General features: G+C 39.0%; 2 protein-coding genes across 6 annotated transcripts; both read left to right on the top strand.

Moving 5' to 3' along the window:
• Positions 1-7,021: 7,021 nt before the first annotated feature.
• Positions 7,022-17,245, top strand: LOC143856073 (succinate dehydrogenase subunit 7B, mitochondrial-like). 5 transcript variants are annotated; one of them, XR_013238093.1, is made up of 6 exons: positions 7,022-7,154; positions 7,255-7,320; positions 8,923-9,025; positions 14,189-14,312; positions 14,875-16,729; positions 16,958-17,245. XR_013238093.1 is itself a non-coding variant. In XM_077366121.1 (5 exons), the coding sequence occupies exons 1-4, from the start codon at positions 7,095-7,097 to the stop codon at positions 14,269-14,271; spliced, it is 312 nt and encodes a 103-aa protein (XP_077222236.1). In that variant the 5' UTR covers positions 7,022-7,094; the 3' UTR covers positions 14,272-14,316; positions 16,958-17,245. The 5 variants fall into 5 exon arrangements, 2 of the variants coding, with proteins under 2 accessions (XP_077222236.1, XP_077222235.1); XR_013238094.1 differs by having other exon boundaries at positions 14,189-14,316; positions 14,875-15,059; XR_013238092.1 differs by having other exon boundaries at positions 14,189-14,316.
• Positions 17,246-18,209: 964 nt separating this feature from the next.
• LOC143856637 (uncharacterized) lies at positions 18,210-19,178 on the top strand. The gene has a single exon (XM_077366906.1). The coding sequence runs from the start codon at positions 18,210-18,212 to the stop codon at positions 19,176-19,178; it is 969 nt and encodes a 322-aa protein (XP_077223021.1).
• Positions 19,179-20,396: the final 1,218 nt, after the last annotated feature.

Genomic DNA, 20,396 nt, shown 5'->3' with positions numbered 1-20,396 from the left:
TCGGCGAAACCCTTAATTTTTTTACCATATTTTGGGAAGTGATATATTCACCCCATTTTCTTCCCTGGGCCATCCCTCTATTGTATTTATATATACTTATTTACACTACAGTCTACGAGGGTGGCCTGGGGATGAAAATGGGGCAAATAAATCAATTCCCTATAATTTTTTGTCATTCCATTTACAGGAAAATCAGGATTGGAATTGAAATAGGATGCCGATTTCAATTCTTGGGTCTGGCAATCCAAATGCAGTCTTGAGGGTTCCCGGTTGAGCTAGTAATCCAAATGCATGCCATCTCAGCTGGAGGCGGATGGGCAGTTGGAGCTGTTAAGAGGGGCCGCATATGGTCAACCCTAACCCAACCCGCCTCTAAATCTCTCAACCCTAACCCAACCCATCTAACCAGAAATTGAGTCGGGTTGGGTTTCGGTTCAACTAGAGCCAAACAGAAAAAATACAAGAAAAAAACATAACACAAAGAAAATCAAGTTAAAATTGAAGTACGGAGGTCCGGTTCGAGTCGGGTTGCCAAGGCCTTAACCCTAACCCAACCCGAAACTAAATCGGGTTGGCTTTTCCCAACCCAACCCGTGGGAATGCCAAACCAACCCCAGCCAAAATCAGTTGAACCCATCAGGTTCGGGTTGAGGCCGACTCAAGTTGCACCCCTAACTCTCATGCAACAGCTGGCCTGCAAAATGGCTTCTGCGATTGTCCCTAACAAATTCCTATTGTTTAAGATCATCTAAGTTCAAACCCGAAAACAAAAAAATATGGGGGAAGTGATATTTACGACCCTTTTGATCACTAGGGACACCGAGCGCCAGTGTACCAATGACTATAGGGGGAGCTAATGTATAGGGATGGCAACGGGGCGGGGCGGGGCCGTATGTTGCATTCCCCGTCCCCGTCCCTGCCTCGGGAAAATTCCACATCCCCGCCCCGCACACTATGGTGAAACGTGTTCGATGGATTTTTTTAATTGAAAAATTCTCCTAAAAATGCATTTGAAAAAGATATCAGGGAAAACTTAATAATACCAAAGGAAATTTGTTCGATGGCAAGTGCGGCTTCTCAAATTAAAAGCGGCAAACCCAAATTTGTTTGTGGAAAATTCAATTTTGTATTGGCATAACGGGGCGGGGCGGGCGGGGGCGGACCGGAGCAATCCCCATCCCCGTTTCGTGGATTTTTTTTCAATCCCCGTCCCGCTTGAATCGAGGAATCCCCGCCCTGGTCGGAACGGGGCGGATCCCCTCTTTCGCAGGTTTAATTGCCAGCCCTACTAATGTACTTGACGTCAGAAAAATCCAATGGGTTTGATTGCCCTGTACACTGGCGCTTGGTGTCCCTGGTGATCAAAAGGGGCATAAATATCACTTCCCAAATATGGGACCCATGGCATCAGTATTATAAGGGAAATGATATATTCACCTACTGTTTTTTTTACTTGGGACAGCCTCTATTGTGAAACTATCACTTCCCTCATGAATATACTCTAGTCCCTATGTGGGAGTCATGTATGATCGTTAGGATTGATAACACGAGTGCAGCTCCCTAAAAAGTGAGCCTATGTGACTGCTCTCTCTTGCAACAGCTGGCCTGCGAAAGGCCTTCTGCGAGGGTCCCTAGCAAATCCCAAGCTATCTATAACCAAAGGCTCACACTCAACAATTAAAGCTATATATTATTGGATATTATGCTTGCATGACTGCTAAATTTTTGGTTACTTGAGATCCAACTCATGAAACATTAGATGGATGGTTCAGATAAGTCGAAAGTGGAATCCATTGTGTGGCGGTGTGTGGGCCTCATTGTATTACAAATTTACTACGACGTCAAGCAGTCCTCCGTTCACACATTGTCTGGGTCCTATCTCAAATGGAAATCCCATCCCTAAGACTAATGAAACAACCAATGACTTGATTAAGCTCATGTGTGTGGGACCCAAAAAAAGTCAATGACTTGATCAAGGCAACGATCAATGACTTGATTAAGTTCATGTGTATTGGGAATGATATAATCGCCCCTTTTTGTACCTTGGGCCACTTGCTTGTAGTGAGAAAGGTAGTCATAAACAAGATTTTAAATTTCGATTTCGGCCGGCATAGAAACGACGATATTTTGGGTTTGGTGAAAATATATGGAAGCATATGCGAATGATGAAAGTTTAAGATTAAACTTTGGGAAAAGCTAGAATAAGCACATAACATTACTTAGAGATCATCACATACGTAATAAAGCCATCCATAATGGCTTAATCACAAAAAACACCCAGTGACATGCGTTGTTACCCAAGCCTGGACATTAAAATTCAACAACAAAGTACAATATAATGAAGTATAAGAAAATACATTGATTAATCATCCCTTTAAGGACCCCAACTCTATGCCAATCTAATCTAATCTAATCTAATCTAATCTAATTCTAATTCTAATTCTACTATACTATATATAAAGGTGAAATGATGGGTTAAGTTCTTCCACCCTTTGCCGTTATTTCCGCTTGTGTCCCACTGCCATAATTCCAATTGTATCCCATAGGGTTGCAATTCGAGCCGGGTTTTACCCGACCCGCATCGACCCGACCCGAAAATAGCTTGGGTTGGGTTCAGGTTTCATGGGTTTCGGGTCGAGCCGGGTTGAGCATTCAAAAGCCCGCATGAATCTCGGGTCGAGCCGGGTTTGAAGGGGCCCGACCCGACCCGACCCGACCCGAGTTACATAAGTTATAGTATGTACATTTTTTCTATTCTTAGTTAAAAGTTAAAAGTGAAAACCCACGCACCCACTGTTATTGTATGTGAGTGTAATTTCTGCTTCTATGAGTTGAGTTGATTCAAGTGTTTGATTCAGCATTGTTTGATTGTAATTACAACATTGTTTGATTACAGCATTGTTTGATTCAAGTATAATGCGAGTGTAATTACATTATTGTTTGATTCAAGTGTAATGTGAGTGTAATTTCTGCTTCTATGAGTTGAGTTGATTTGCCAAACAAGAATTTTTCTTAAAAAATTGCATCAACGTGAAAAAACCCGACCCGACCCGAGATTTATCATGGGTAGGGCCGGGTTTGGGAATCGTGGGTTTTCCGGAAAAAAACCCGACCCGACCCGACCCGAGATATTTCTCGGGTAGGGTTGGGTTCTCCAAAACCCGACCCGCCCGACCCGAGTTGCAGCCCTAGTATCCCACATGTAAGGGCATTTGTGTCATTTGCTGTTATTTCCGCTTGTGTCCCACATTTTGATCCACACGTGAGCATTACTCTTTTACCAGTAACCCCTTTGCTGATATCCATCTGTCTCTATGAGAAATTATTTGAGGGTAAAATCGTAATCTACATACAAAAAGTACCGACATAGGGTACCTGTCTATGACAATTACAGCAAAAAACTACCAAGAAGAAGTAAAGACATATGACAATGACGAAAGAACTACTTTATATCACTCATGTAGGACACTTGCAAAATATTGATGGATTCCGGGCACCTGAAGGGCTAGGATTAGCCTATATCGATTGGTGGGCTAGAATCAACCATATCGATTGGAAATGGTTTTACGGGCACAACCGATTGATGTTGTGTTCCATCACATGGACAATTTAGATCAACCTATAACCCTCTATAGATCGAAGGGTTCGGATCAACCTATGAAAATTATTTTTGGGGCACAACCTATGTAGGAAGTGGATTTACACGTCAGCATTACTGTTTTACCATTAACCTCTTTGCTGATATCTAACATCTATCTCTATGAGAAATTATTTCAGGGTAAAATCGTAATCTACATACGAAAAGTACCAACACGGGTACGTGCCATACCGTACATTTTAATAGAGTGAGGAGTGCGATCATCAAAATACGGTGAGTAGTGCCATTATAAAATATGATAGTGAGGACATTAGCACTATATATAATTTCAAACCGTCGTTACTTGGATGTTCCCAAGCAGGTCGGGTTCAACCCGAACCCGACGGGTTCAACTCGAATTTGGGTTGGGTCGGGTTAAGCTTTTTCGCAAATCGGGTTGGGTTGGATTGGGAAAAATCAACCCCAATTGGAAATCGGGTTGGGCTGTCGGGCAACCCGACACGACCTGAAACCCGAATTTGGGTTCCATCTGAAGAAGTTCTATATATGTGTGTTTTTCTTTTTTAACATTCAAATAGTCTCGACAGTCCACAATGGACGGTTTGGATAATCCTATGATGCGGCCCATACCGTACTTGAATAAAGTGAGGAGTGTGATCATCAAAATATAGTAGTGCGGATAATATTTCCCTTTGTTAATTCTTAGTCCCTGTTTAGTTTGGATTTTGAGTTAAAAACTGATTATTTGTTACTCACTATTGGTTCTCAAAATCCAAAACAACCTGGCTTGAGTTGAGGTGGTCAATAATTGGTACCATATCAAATCGGGTCAGCCAGACCCAATCCAACCCGAATTGGGTCGGGTTGACACCCAAGTTGCACCCCTAACGATGACGAAAAAACTACTTTTCCTTATTCACTATGTACGGGTCAAATTACAGAAATGTTGATATTACGAATGCAGGACAGTAGTAAAAATATTGACGAATTCTGAGCACCTTAAGAGGAACAACAATCATGGAAACCTCTATAGATTGGAGGGCCAGGATCAGCCTATGGAAATGATTTAAGGGGCACAACCTATTGATGTTGTGTTCCATCACATGGACGGTTTAGATCAACCTATGATGTGGTATGTACAATTTTAAATGGATAATTTAAATGGATAGCACGTGCATCGCACGTGCATTTTTACTAGTTCCATATAAAGTTACAATAATGTGGTATATGCCCCATGCTGCTCCAACATCCAATCCATAAGATACGGCTATTTTGTTGTGCAGTCTAATAATAATGCTTACTAATTGTCATTTTCTACATTAATGAAATGAAATAAAATAAAATACAAAGTAAAACGGCTTATATAAAAATAATAATATTTCCCCTCCATGTGCTTAGTCAGATTCTCATCATTTGTAGGATGCTTTTTGAAGTTTGAAATTCTTGTGACTCTTCATATTGAAATAAACAGTGGCCCCATCTTCGATTCAACTTGGATGGGCTCATAAATCATGTTAACAAAGATTAAAAAAAAAAAAAATCTTTAATGTTTTCTTCCTTTGCAATTTGGTATATTCGCACTCGTATTTACACCATTTATATTTGGATGACAATCTATCTATAAATGCAACAAATCAAATGTTAAAAAACAAGGCCTCAGTAAAAGACAAATCAAATAAACACGTTTTAAGAAAACATTTTTATCTTTTTTGGGGTTTTCCAAAATAGGATTTTCAAGAAAAAAATTCACACTTTTTAGGGATGCCTCTAAAAAATTCCATAGAAAAGTAGGCAAAAACTTACGTCTTTCATTTTTAGGATTTTTTTTTCCAATTTACAATAGATTATTGAAGGATTTTTTTATTTACAACAGGTTATTGCAGGATTTTTTTTTTGTTTTAGGAAAAAAAAGAGAGCTTTATGCACTATAAATGGGAAACATCATCAATTTTTTTATCGCTTTGACAATTTTGGTTGATTCGGTCAAAGTTTTGACGGAATTATTTATGTGGAACGAATCCATTGAGATTTCATTTTGGTGGGGATGAAAACAAAAACATTTCAGTCGTTTCAGTGGTAATTTAATACTACAGATCCAATTCGGATCAGATCCTCTTATGTCTTAGTGACTTTCCGTTCAAACTCCTTATCAGTCGGATCAAATTCGGAGTGCACTTTGGATCCTGCCTGTGTCTCGGTCACGGCCCATTTCAAATCAGACCGGTCAATTTGAGTGTAGTAGGCCGACTTGCGTTTTACATAGTTAAAATTCTGAGATTAGGGCGAGCACAACCATGACCGATAGCTACGAGGGTGAGACAAAGCGGCGATGACTTAGGGCCAATGGTTAGAGAAGAGAAGAGAGTGACTTACTTGAGAGGGATGAATGAAAAAAAATACTAAAAATAGGAATCGTTCGAAAAAGTTCCCGTGGCTTATATTTTTACTAAAATACCTTTGAAATAATACTTAAAAGTTATAAAACAATAGAGCGTATTTTCATAAAATAGTATAATAATATCAGATTTAGTACTCTCCCATGGGCTTTTTCAGTTCTCTCCCATGGGCTTTTTCAGTTGTTCTGCCTTTCAGCTAACGGCAAGACACACTGTACCAAAACGGATTCTTTCCTAAACGCTGGGCAGACCATTTATCATGTACTCATCGTAAAATCAGTAGATGGGGCTGGTCAAAGGAAGAAAAGGGGGCAAATATATTATATATCACTTCCCTAGTTATTTCCTTTTGAGGAATGCTAAACTGAAGGTGCCCCTGCAAAATATAAGATGAAAGGGCGCCCCATTGGTTGAAAGTCACCACAATAGCACCCAAAATGTAAAAGTCAAAAGGTTATAAATGCAATTTGGTGAATTTCAAATTTCAACTACTGGGGGCGCCCTTTCATCTTATTTATGCAAGGGCGCCTCTGAGTTTAGCATTCCTCTTTTCTTTTTTATTATCCAACACTAAAAAAGTGCGGATATCACCTTCCTTCTAAAAAAAAGAAAAAGGAATTTGCTAGGGACCATTGCAGAAGGCATTTCTGTAAGCCTCTACTGCACGAGAGAGCAGCCGCCTTAGAAGAATTAAATGAACAAGACAAAATCTGAGCCTATGTGGCTGCTCTATCGTGCAATAGACGCTCCGAGAAATTCTTTCTTCGATGGTCCCTAGCAAATCCCAAAGAGAAAAAAAGAAAAAGAAAAATAAGGGGCGGCCTCATCAGAAGAAGACCCCCCTATTTCAGCTCCCAAATGATACTCCCATCACTATTATTTTAGGGAGATGATTTTTTCGCCCGCCTGCAGGATTATGCGTCCCACTCTAACGTGAATTATGGGCAGACCGCCAGACTTTAACGCTTTTTGACGTCAAATCACGTCAAGAGTGGGGCGCATAATCCTACTGGGGGGCGAAACAATAATCGACCTAATTTTATCTCGAGGATAATCATCGCTTTTAAGCTCTCCCTCTCTCCCTCTATCTCTCTCTGAAAATGGCATTTCTACTGTCTAGTAGAAACACGATGTTCTCTCGCTTCCAATCGCAATCTCAGGTTATATATTTTGCCCTAGTTTTCTTCATCTCTTTCTGAATCCGATTTTTTTCTTCTTCTTCTGTTTCTGATTTTGACTGATATTTTTTCTCTCCTCTAGACGGAGAATCCCATCCTTTTCTCTCGTCGTCGATTCCACGTTGAACCTGGGGCTCGCGAGAAAGAAGTGAGTATTTCTATCGATTGATTTCATTTTACTCATCTGGTTGATTTTTCTCTATCTTGATCTTTTGATTTGCATTTGGATCCGATTCGATCGGATTTGAATTTCATGATTTATTAGGGTTTTGAGATTTTTCTTCTAATTTTATTGAATCGGAGCCTGATTTATGATGCAGAGAATCCTTTAACCTAGGTATTTTTTGAGATTTAAGCCTGGAAATAATCTTGTGTAACACCATATAAAAAAGAAAAATCTAAGGGTTGACACTTGGTATGTTAAGTGGGGTGTATTAGTGTAGGCAAATAGAGATTGAAAGGTTTAAAAGAAGGGAAATATGAGAGGCTTTGGTGAGGAGAAAAATTAGGGCAAAAGAGGGGTTTTCTTTTGCGGCTCTTGGAGGGGTTTTCTGGTGAGACACAACCGAGTTTTCCTCTTCTTCTTGAGAGCCTTTTTCCTTACAACCCAAGCATAGTGTTAGAGGGTTTTCCAAATGAGTTTTTCATCATATTCGGTGTAGAGATTTGGGGGTTACTTTGTAGTTGCATAAAAGGTTGGAGAGAAGAGATTTTCGGTGGCTTTTACCAATGTTAAGGTAACATTGTATTATTAGTTCTAGATAGTGCATTTGTGTTGCCTTGTTCGTGAATGTAGCCAATTGTGGTGAACTGCATATATTCTTGTCTTCTTGTGGTTGCCTGTGTTTTTATTTTCTCTTGCTCCCTTTGTGGTTGTTTGGTTTTCTCCATCTTATTCGTTCAAGATCTTGACTTTTTCTGTGTTTTCGCTGGTTCTGGTCTGATTGGTGTTATTGGTGGTGGGTTTGGCCGAAACAATTGGTATCAGAGCATCTCAGAGCATCTGCGTTTTGCGCAGAAGGTGTTTGTAAAATTGCTTGAGAGGCAAAGTTTGAGAAAATGACTAGTCACACATTTAAGGTGGAGCCTTGTGTTGGGAAGACAAGTAGCCCAGATTCTAATTGGGAGGAAGGAACTACAAACATCTCTAGATAGATATGTTGCTTCTTGCTTTTGTTATGTAATTGTACTTTAGGCATATAGCAACTTTTCAGGTTTCAGTATGTGTTTCAGTTGTGACAGAAATGGAAACATGTTCATTTAAAAAAATTTTTTTTTTGGAAAGATGTTGGTTTTGAATGGAAATTTCAGTATAATTCCTGTAAGATCATAATAAACGTATGGAAACATTCAAATGATGGACATTTAAATGGGACTTTAGTAAGTGCTGGAACAAGGACACATACACGCTCAAAAGGCCATCAAATAAGCAAAAAAACATGCATACTTTGGTTTAACAACATTGAACACCTAGTGTCACACATGTCTGATAAATCAATACATATCACATTTCACAAGTTATTCATATAAATATTTCTTCATAATACATTCACCATATTTAACATGCAATTCATATAAATATACATATGTAACACATACTGGTATGAATGCCTGACGGTGTGTGGATGTACACCCAACTCACAATTCAACACTAAGTTCCATACTTCTATTGCAATTTTTGTTTGGATGTTCTCGACTCTGGTACTTGCATCATTCTTAATAAGGTTGTTTTTTTTTTTTTCACTTGTAGCTTTTGAAAGAAGACCCTGCGCTGAAGAAGTTCAAGTCATATAAGAAGAGTGTATGGCGGCTCAAAAGAGTTGGCGATGCCCTTACTATTGTCGTTGTTGCCGGTATGCTAGCGCATTCTTTATAATCTAACAAACTATAAAAGTATCATGTGCATGTTTTTACTTGTATGGTGGTTTCTGTAGCTTTCTATCATAAACTAAAATTTATTTTACTATTCAGGATATTGCATAATTTTTGTGCCTTCCTTGGTACACATTTTCATCAGTGATTTTGTTGTGACCATAGTTGCCGGAAACTCCTTGGGCGGGTGGGAAACCCGTTTCCCCTAAAATGCGTTTTTCGCGGTTGAGAAACTCGTTTCCCTTAAAATGAGGGAAACACGTTTCGGAAACGTTTCTAAAATATGATACAAAATTGGAGAAATATTTCTGAAACACATGGGAAAGATATGGGAAACTTATGTAAATAATGTGTAAATGCATGATAAACGTATGCAACACTCGTAGAAAACGCATATGAAACGTATAGGAAACATGTGTGGGACTTATGAAAATCATTTTGGAAAAAACGCATCATTTCCTAAGACGTTTTTTCGTACAATTTTCTACCGTTTCACGTTTCTCGTTTCCCCTATTTTTTTTTTCATGCGTTTTCCATTTCCGTTTCACGTTTCGTTTCCCGTTTTCGTTTCCCACCCTGGTAACTATGGTTGTGACTAACACAATGCAAAATTCCTGTTTGCTCTTTATTGAATTATATTCTAGTATTGGTCATTGCTTCTTTATTTTCTTTGGCTATTTACAATGCACAAGTGTTTCATGAGAATTTTCTGTAATTAAGGTGCTTTTGCTATTATTGTTTTTTTTTTCTGAATGATTGCTTTTGCTATTCTTGTTTTGCGAGAGAAAATTAAATTGTTGACCATGAGGTATTTATATTATTGCTTCACACCTGCAAGTAAGAGGCATTTACATGACATCTTTGCTGCTATTCTTGAAATTAAATTGTTGACAAGTTTTTTAACTAGTTCAGATTCTTCACTCTTAGTCTCTTTCAAGACATCTATTGGTGTCACTCTGCTTTCTTCTTGATGATTCTTCTGAGCAATACTCACCTTTTGTCCTCTCTATGCTTTTGCCCCACCCATCTTTTTCTACTTGTGCTGGTTGTTTCTCCTTGAGCCTCAAAATGATTTCGCCCCACAATGATATCTTCCCTGAGCCAGACACACATTTTCTTTTGGAGTTTATCTTCGGTCTTCTTGAAAAGTTTTTCCTTTTTTTTTTTTTTTGTGTTGATAGACATTCTTCCAAACATGAGCTCGTGAATTTATTTTTTATTGTCCTCTTATTGCCCCTCTAGTTTGTTTAAGTTTCCAACCTTTTGGCCTTTCATAATTGCCATGGCTCGATACCCGGATACTATTTTGATGGGAATGTCAATTCCTTACAGCTCTTCAAGACCAGCAGAAGACCCCAACAGGAGACGTTTCGCTCTCCGATTTGGGGAGGATGAAATCCTTTGGGGCTTTGAGGGGAGGAAGAAATTTGCATGGAGGAAGAAATCTGAGTGGAGGAAGTAAACCATTCCAAATGGCCTTCCCCCCAAGGTAAATTCTGGAAGATGGCCGGGAGATTGGACTTGTTCATTTTGTCATTATCATAACTTCAAATGGCGCTCGAGATGCGGGTAGTGCTCTCAACACAAAAAGAAAAAAGAAAAAGAAATCGGGTCCCATTTTTTCTGGGTCGAATAATCATCAATCTTGGGCCATTGACAACGATGAGGGGGAGTCGTGGCCGGATTCTGGGGAAATCTCTTTTCTAAGAGATAAAGGGATTCCGTCCCTATTTGTAGCTGGAAAGGACGTGGACTCTTGAATTAATATCTTAAAAGCTTGTTTGATTGGTAGAAGAAAAGACCCTAATGGGACTTTAGATGAGCTTTGGATGTGGGCTAAAAACTTTTGGAGTATCCCGTCCCTTACATGCCCCTGTTTATTAGCGAAGGATGAAATCCTCTTTATGTTCGAATCAACAGATCAGGCGTCTAAAATTCTGGCCAAAGGAGTGGAAGCATGTGGTAACCAATTATTATCCCTTTCAGCTTGGTCTCAGGATTATATCCAGGGAGCGGAAGAGTCTTGGGTCAATTTCTACGGAATCCCGTGACATGCATGGGCAATCTCAACTGTGGAAGCTTTGGGAAGCATCTTTGGTCAGGTTTTGGAAGTAAGAATGGAAGGAGGACATAGGCAGTGTATGAGCTTTGTTTCGGCTAGAATCCTTGCCCCCATATGGAAATTTTCATGTCCCTTTGTTCTCCTTTGGGTTTCGGTGTGCCACCATGCCACTTAAGATCTTTTTATTCAACCTTAAGAGCAAGTGTGGAATGACAGGCTTCTGTTAGATTCAATGAGGAAAGTATAAGAAAAAATTGTCATAGTAGATCGAGTTTTGATGTTACTTTGTTTAACAGTCCAATAGAACAGGCTTATGATAGATTCAATGAGGAAAGTATGAGAAAAATTTGCAATAGGATATCGAGTCTTGATGTTACTTGTTTAACAGTGTTACTTGTTTAACAGTCCAAAAAAAAAACCACTATTGCTGCTGCAGAAGACCTGTTCTTTTATGAAATGTATGTTACCACTGCGTTCATAAACTTTGCCCTTCAATAAGAGGGCTATGTCCATCCTTGATATCTCAATCCTGTTTGGCGATTTCAAAAGCTCTCTATAGTCATAAACAGGCACCCCACGGGCTTGCTTCTTTCATTCTTTATGTACTATGATTTCACAAGGGCATCTTTAGAGTTCTTTTGATCGCTCTTTGTTTAGTTGTCACACTTCACATGTCAGCATTATTTTGTTGTTACGTGGATGATATGTATTACTAGCAGGGAGATTGCTCATCCTCAATGTACTCTACAAAAGATCTTTCCGATGAAAGACATGGATGATCTCAATCAGTTGCTTTGTCTTGAGGTTTCCTATAGTTCCTATGATAATTTTTTTATTCAGCATCTGTATGCTCTTGGTCTGTTCTATATTACAAATTATAAGCCTCTTTAAACTTCTGCCATTTTCCATATAAAGTTCTATGTTCATTGTTCTCCTTTTGCATTTAAGGCTACTTTATATTAGCAAATGTGTGGAAGATCACAGTATTTGACATTGACACCTCCTGATATTATATTTTCTGTTAATCAAGTACTCTAGTTATGCATCACAATTTAAAGCTGTAAAGAGAAATTTTCATAGTAATAAAGGCACAATCTCACATGGCCTTTTCTAGTTAACTTTTTCCATAGTACTCTCCCTATCTATACCTATACCGATTCCTGTTGGGCTGGTTCTATTGATGATTATCATTCTAGGACAGTTTTTGGTGTGGTCCTTGTGTTTTCTCTCTTGTGCCTATGCCGATTGGGCATTTTAAATGAGCCCTATCCTTGGATTCAGAAAGCAATCAGATTTTCAAAATTGAAGTAGCTACACAAGAGGAGGCAAACTGTGGGGGATTATCAGTTTAAGAAGAGAGAACTAGAAAAGAAGCCTCTACGAAATGAGATCACCAAGGCCCTGTTCGTTTGGGATTCTAGCAACTGATTGTCATCCCCAGTCCGATTATTGGACTCAAAATTAATTTAATTTTGAGTCCAATAATCGGATTGGGGGGTCACAATTGGTTGTCATAATCCAAAACAAACAGGGCCTAAGACAAAGGGACTGAAAAAAACTGATCACATGATCAGGAAGGAATGTCTGAGGTATGAAAGAGATAGTCAGCTCCACATAATGTCATTGATTTTTTAATCGATTATCATGATCTTGGGCCCATAATTCTGGATCATGTGCGTGGAGCAAGTGCCCCAAAGAATATATTGTCCAGCTTTGCTTTTTTGCATTAGATGCCTCCATGCTCCAGCCTCCAGAGTCCAGAGTGTATGCTCGATGCTAAACTCCCTTGATTAATCTCATCTGGATTCATTTATTAATTTAGTAACTTGGTTCCTTGATATCCGATTTTTTGAAATTTAGTTTGGGCATGTGGAATGTCGTGGCTAACTGTTTCACAATTGAGAATGGTGCCTGTTCAAAACTTCAAATAATAATTATTAGACGTGTAGTTGGATTTTGGCAATGATATAGCGAATGACAGGGTACCCATTAAGATATTCAAAGATGACATTTTGTTTTCGAATAACAACATGCATGTTGACTCAACTCAACTCAACTCAACAAAGCCTTTGCCCCAAACTAGTTGGGGTCGGCTACCATTAAGATATTCAAAGATGACATTTTGTTTTCGAATAACAACCTGCATGTTGACTCAACTCAACTCAACAAAGCCTTTGTCCCAAACTAGTTGGGGTCGGCTAAATGAATCCCTTAGAAAAATTTCATGAAGAATGTGAAAGGAATCTATCCGGCTCTAATCCTGGCTCTAGTTGGGTTCTTCTACGTGGATCTTTTTCTTCCATTCTATCATATCCAAGGTCATGTTCTCTGTTGTGTTCCTAGCTATCAAGTCTTTCGTCACTGTTTCTACCCAAGTTGTTTTCGGTCTGCCCCTACCTCTTTTTACTCCATCAATTTGGCACGAGTCGCCTCTTCTCACCGGAGCATCCAAAGGCCTACGTTGGATATGTCCAAACCATCTTAAGCGGTGCTCTCTCATCTTCTCCTCAATTGGTGCCATCGCCACCTTTTTACGAATGTCTTCAGCATGTTTCACTAACCTTTCAAAAAAAAAAAAAAACCTGCATGTTTCATTGTACTCTATTTTTACATTGTATTTACGAAAACAATTTGTTTCCTTTTGTGACTGGAACCATAACCAGTTAAGGAAAGTAGCTTTATCTATACGCCTTGATGTCATTCATCTCAGATCATGGATGGTTCCTAACTTTAATCCTTCCATGATTGTATTGCTGGTTATTTGTTTTTGATGTTTGGCCGCTACAAACTGTTAATGCGAGTGTTTACTTCTAGCCATAAAAAGTTTGCCAAGTAAAACTTCAATTTCCCAGTGGTTATACTTCCAGTTGCTACTGAAAGTCACCAACTATTTGTGTTTTTCTAGTAATATGGCAATTTATAGGTTGGGTAATTGACAAAAGATGGCATGCGATTCGTCTTTGCACAGTAATCTGTATACTAGTGGAAGATAATAACTGAAGGTTATTTTATCCTCAATTCGTGTTTCCTTCTTATAACCTAAGCTCTTAGAACTGGGTGTTATATTTCTTGCTCGTTTCAGGCTGCTGTTATCAGATCTATGTGTCGACAGTAATGAAGAAGGCCGCAGTCCTGGAGGCGCAGGCTAAGAAAGATCAATCATAGGAAATGATATCTCTATGCAAGCAAGTCAAACTTTATTAGCAGTAGGTAACATCATTTGCTCCTACTTTTCGACTTTATTGAGGTTAGGTGGAAGTTTTTCCCTTTTGAATAAGCAAGGCATATATGTTATCCCTTGTTGCTTAAAAATAAAACTGAGAAGCAGAAGAGCAAATGTGGGGCTTCAATTTCAATGTTGTAGTGAGATGTTGTCTGAAATATCAGGAATTCAGTGATTGAAAGAAGAGTGTCCTCATGAGGTTTAATGAACTGCTGTTTTTCAAACGACATTGACAATTTGATATGTTGCTGAATATACCGAGTTTTTTGAACGCTAAATTCTTCAATCTAAATGGATGTGTTCATTTAAAATATATGCAGAATTCACAGTAGATGAACAAAATATTTCAACAGATGAGATAGTTTTTCATGTTGCTGAATCTACTGTGCTTTGGGAACCCAAAATTCTTCAATCTAAATGGATCTGCTCATTTGGAATCTATGAAGATGCGCAATACAAATTTTACTATCCCAACAGCAACCTTCGACTTGGTTTAGCCAACTGATTAGCAGGTGTGTTTGAAGTATTTTCTCTCTTCGTTTCAGTGTGCAGTTTAGTGAATGTAGAAGTTTAAGAGGAAACAGAAAATCAAATCAGCTAGCCATGAATGGAGTCATACTACTTGATAGCAATGTTTACAAATGGGTTTACGTGTGGCATTTCCAGTTTACAAATTTTTCATCCAAGAACTGGTTCAGTGGTCTGGAACTTTTGAGGGGTGTGGCTCAAGGTTTGACATTCCTCCATGGTGTTTTGTATTTGGGATACCATTTGAGTGTGCAATCTAATTGGATATTGGGTGCAATTATTTGTATATGAACTTCCTCTCTCAAGGGATTTTGTGTGCAATTTGCTTGTAAACTTCCATTCAGACTAGTAGTTTACAAGGAAGTAATTAAGGAAAATGATATATTTGCCCCCTTTTCTTACATGGGACAGCCCCCTCTAGTGTAGAAGAGTAGTCATAAATACACTAGACAAATAATTAATTAAGGAAAATGATATATTTGCCCCTTTTTCTAACTCAGGACAAACCCCTCTAGTGTAAAAGAGTAGTCATAAATACATTAGAAGTGGTTGTCCCAATTCCCATATAAGAAAAGGGAGTGAATATATCGCTTTCCTTTGAAGTAAATGCCCAAAATTCAATTAACTTGTTAGTTAACACAGAAATTGCACCCAAAATCCAGTTAGATTGCACACCTAAACTGGCCATAAAACTATAACTGCTGCTTTCATTTGGAAATATAACTCTACTAGTGGATCAGTCTTTGCACTGTTACACCCATTTTCTACATATTTTTGGCTCCCATTGATTTCTACTCGTATTTCTGAGTTTCGAGGCAAGATCCTTGTAATGGGTAAATGACAGTGGATTGTTTTCTATAAACTTTGAAACTTTTAGAAAAATAACAAAAAAAAAATCCATTGTAGTCATAATTTCAAATAAATTCAGCTTGTAGGTTTGTTTTCTCCTTCCCTTTTTCCTTTTTGTAAATCGATTCAGCCCTTCCTGCTAATGAAATTTAGGAAAGAACTGCAATATTATGATCCTTATGTTAGTGTAAACACTCAGTATAACTTTCATTAGTATTAAAAAGTATAATTGCTCATGTATAACTTAGTTAAATATGGTGAGGATCATGGTTTCCTATTTTAGATTTTTGAATTTAACAAGGCCCCGTTCGTTTTAGATTTTAATATTATTGGACTCAAAATTATGTTTGGGACTTGTTCATTTGAGATTATTATGAGACGTGATTGTTAGTCCAAAACCAATTAAGCCCTGCTCGTTTCAAATTGTGGAGCTCCCAAAAAATTGGTTTGGAGCCTCACCATTGGTTATCACAATCTGAAACGAACAGGGCCTTCGGGCCTTATTGGACTCAAAATTACAATAGGAATAAGAACATGAGTCTTCTCTAAAGGCTGTTAGTTCCCAAGGTGGGTCACTTTCAAAGAAGGTCTCTTGTGAGCACTGACGACTTTAACATGACGCATAAGAGGTGCGTGGGTGGAAATATTTTTGCCACAGTTATTATAGGGCAGTGATATCCCCCCCCCCTAAAGGATAAATTCACCACTTTTAACGTTTTCTTTACCTTTGAAACTTAACAGGGGGAGGGGGGGAATATCACTGCCCTTATTATAAGCATTATTGCTATAGCTCAAAAAAATGTGCACCATGTCTAGAAATAATATTACCAACAGATAAGACTGCACAATCGACTCCCTCTCATTATAGATAGGGGTAAGGGAGAATTTTCACTCTGTGTGTTTTAAAAGAAATGGGTTGGAAGACTATTTTTGTATTGGGTGCTTTCTTGGCTGCTTTCCTGCTCATCTCCTCGGAGGTGGCAGCTAGAGAACTTGCTGGGGAAAATATGGCAATGAAAACGAGTGCGTTTAGGCAATTTATCTTAGTTTTTCTTTTACATTCATGCAAATAAAAGTTATTACTTGGCTAAGTTTTATTTTCTTTCCAAAATCTGAAATAGTTCACTCATTAGAGAGAGAGAGAGAGAGAGAGAGAGAGAGAGAGAGAGAGAATTTCCTCATTTTGTAGTTAATCTTATAAGATGTAAGTTTTTGGTTATTTTTGATAGCCTATTTTGCTTGCATAAACAGGTTATATCACGCCCAACCCGCTGAAGCCTGATCTGCCGGTTATAGGGGGCCCATACAAGAGAGGTTGCAATGTTGTCTATGGTTGCCGGAGGAAGCCGCCGCCAACCGGGGAAGTTAGTGCTAAGGAAACTGAAGCCAAGCCACATAACTGAGACCCTTACATATCTACCTCCGTATGGACTAAAGAAATAATGCATGAATTTGTGGAGCACATATGCTTCTTCTGGTTTTATCATCTATAGATGATGTAATGGTTTTCTTCTTATAAATAAATCATGAAGTTGTTGACGCTCTAATTTCACCACAGACAATCCTAGTTCAAATGAAGATCGATTTGTTCATGTCTGTTTATATCTCAAGACTGAATGATTTGCAGTTACAAAGACTGAATGATTTGCAGTTACAAGAAGTTATTATAATTGAAATTTGAATAGAATGATCTGCAGTTAAAAGAAGTTATTACATTTGAAATTTGAATTTATAATGGTTGTAACCGACTTTGTAACTTCTTTGTTGTCTGTAATTATAAATACTCATTTGAGAGCACTAATAAAGGTCCATGACCATTTGCAGAAAATGCAATACGCTTGTTAATTTCATCTATCAATTATTGTATTTCGTAGGAGTAGTTCTAATTGTTAATTTCACTTTCATCAATCAATTTTCACCATTTGACCAATCTGAACACTTAGTGTGAGGATTTAGAACCAGGAAGATAATTTCTTCCTTCAATCGCCTGAGCAGATTGATTTGATTGGGGTCATTTGATCCCCGGCACGCCTGTCCATTTTTGCCATAAACAATTTTGGCACGCCCGGTGGGACTCCTGGTTAATCATGGGGAGAAAAACCAGATTTGGTGGCTCTGAAGATAATGAGCCAGACAACGTGAGGCCTTTGGAAGATAGCAGGCCTAACAATGAACAAGTTCCTGGTGAAGAAAGGCTTTCTGAGTCAAGGCCAGAAGATGGAATTGGAGTCGTGGTTGAAACAAGACCACCAGATGCTGAGACCTCTGCAAGAAGGGAATCACGGGCCCAAAGAGGCCAAATCTCTTTAAGAACCGATTCAAGTACCACAGGAATTTGTATCCTGCGTACAAAGGCTGACTAATGTCTTAGATAGAGATCCAACTCTCATTCAGAATTTTCAAACAGTACCTAATACGGTTGATAGGGTTATGCCTCCTGGCATGTACGCTATCCCGCCTAACAGCCTGGAAGGGACAAGTAGTCAAGCCCTTAGGCCGATCAATGAAACCTATGTATAGAAAGCCATACCCTGAGTGGATTGACCGACTATACCCATTTCTCAGGAGTTATAAGGTTCCAGAATTCATAACCTTTTCAGGAGATGGAACCCAGTCAACCATAGAACATGTAGGCCGATTCACGGTCCAATGTGGTGACGTAAATGATTATGTAAGGCTGAGATTGTTTGGGAATTCCCTTACGAGTACAGCCTTTAATTGGTATGTGTTCTTACCACCAAACTCCATTCAGGAGTGGTCACAACTAGAGCGAATATTTCACGCTCAATTTTATAGGACTGAACCTGAGGTTACTATGGCTGATTTGGCCAGAATTAAACAAATGCCTCAGGAGAGTACAGAGGATTTTATCACCCGATTCAAAAGGGCAAGGAGTAAATGCTTTGTCCAACTCCCGGAAAAGGAATTTGTTAGCATGGCTAGAAGCGGCCTAGCTTTTGAACTTAGAAAAAAGTTCGAGGATAGAGATTTCATTGATCTCTTCCAGTTAGTATCCTGTGTGTCAAAATATGAGCAGTTGCTCAAAGAGGAAGAAAAGAGGAGGAGTTCTTCCATGGGAACTTATTATAGGGACCCAAATGTGGAAGTACACATGGGAGAATTAGAACAGACCGAGTTTGATTCTGATGTCGAAGATTACGACATCAATATGGCCGAATTAATAGTAGGCAAACCTTACATTTGTAGGGCATTGGCAAGACCTGACCCTAATAATAGACCGAATACCACTAATAACAATGTGATGAGATTCAAAAATACGGTCAGAAGAAATCAACCTGAAAAACAGTATGCCTTCGATATTACGAAGGCCGATCAAATATTTGATCAACTGTTAAAAGATAAACAACTTAAATTATCTGAAGGCCATAAGTTACCTCTGGCCAATGAGTTGCAAGGAAAAAGATATTGCAAGTGGCACAATGCGTGGTCACATAACACTAGTATTCCGTAATGTCTTGCAGGATGCCATAGAAAAGGAACGGCTAAAATTCCAAGAAAAGAAAAAGGGCGTAATGACTGTGGATCAAGATCCTTTCCCAAAAACGACCAATATCAATATGGTCAATCTTGATATGTCAAAGCTATCAAAGAGGTTCAAGTTGGTGCTGGATGATGCCCCGGAAAAGAAGCCAAGTGTTCACGACCGAATTGAGGCACCACGAGTCAGAGACCGATTGCAGCCTCCAAGGAACTTATCCCATTTATTCCCAAGACCCAAAGGAAAGATTAAGGTTGAATCTAACCAGTTATGTGTCAGATGTAAAGGCGAATTGGGACTGACCGAAGTAAAGCATACCAGGATCATACCTAAGGCTTTTTATCCTAGGAGCTTTCCTTACAGGGAGAAGCATCGAATGAGGACGTTTGGTACGATTTTATGGCCAGACCGACATCAGGAGGAAGCATCAACATCAACCTCCAGGCCAAAAACATTCAAAGTACCCAAAACACCTGCTGAACAGTGGTATGAGCATTCTTATCAACCTCCTGAATTCTATGACTTGCCACCATATCATTTGATGACCAAGACACAAAGGAGGAAGTGGCAAAGGTTCAACCAATTCAAGAGGAAGACTGCCAATAAAGACCGTTTTCCGGTCTCATCTCATCCTAATCAGTGGATAAGGAGGATTGAACAACCTATAGAAGCAAGAGAGAAAGGGAAAGCTGTGGCAGACATGAAATCGGCCTCAGAAAAGTCCAGGTTGCAGTTGAAGTCAGAGTCTGAATTCCCAGCTCTTAACAATGCTGTAAAAGAGCAGAATAGAAAGCAGCAGATTCATCCAGCCAAGAGCATTCAGAGCACGGTCAAGAGTAAGGCCGAGTCTGTTCCAGTGAAGCCTAAATCTGAGGTTAGTGTGGTTAAGCAGCAAACGATCCAAAGTGTAGTAAAGACCGATTGTAAGACAGAAGCTGCAAAGCCTACAGCAAGAAAAGATGAAAATGATGATGATGATTTAGATTATGAGGATAGTGAAGGTGATTACGAAATGGAGGAAGTTGAAGTTTTCAAGTTTGGATCATTGCCTTCAAAGGTCTCCACAAATTATCTCTTACCGTTAATTTTCGGTCCTAGAGATGATCAGCCTGTTGGTATGGAAGATGATATTGAAGAACAAAGTCTTCCAGTTGCTGAGATAGTAGCCCAAGTCCATCAGACAGAGGCCGA

This window comes from Tasmannia lanceolata, unplaced genomic scaffold (genome assembly GCF_043159265.1).
Source record: "Tasmannia lanceolata isolate RefF3 unplaced genomic scaffold, GAP_Taslan_0.1 ptg000023l, whole genome shotgun sequence".
Classification (NCBI taxonomy): domain Eukaryota; kingdom Viridiplantae; phylum Streptophyta; class Magnoliopsida; order Canellales; family Winteraceae; genus Tasmannia; species Tasmannia lanceolata.
Note: the sequence above shows the minus strand (reverse complement) of the source record. Positions and strands in the feature narration are given on the sequence as shown.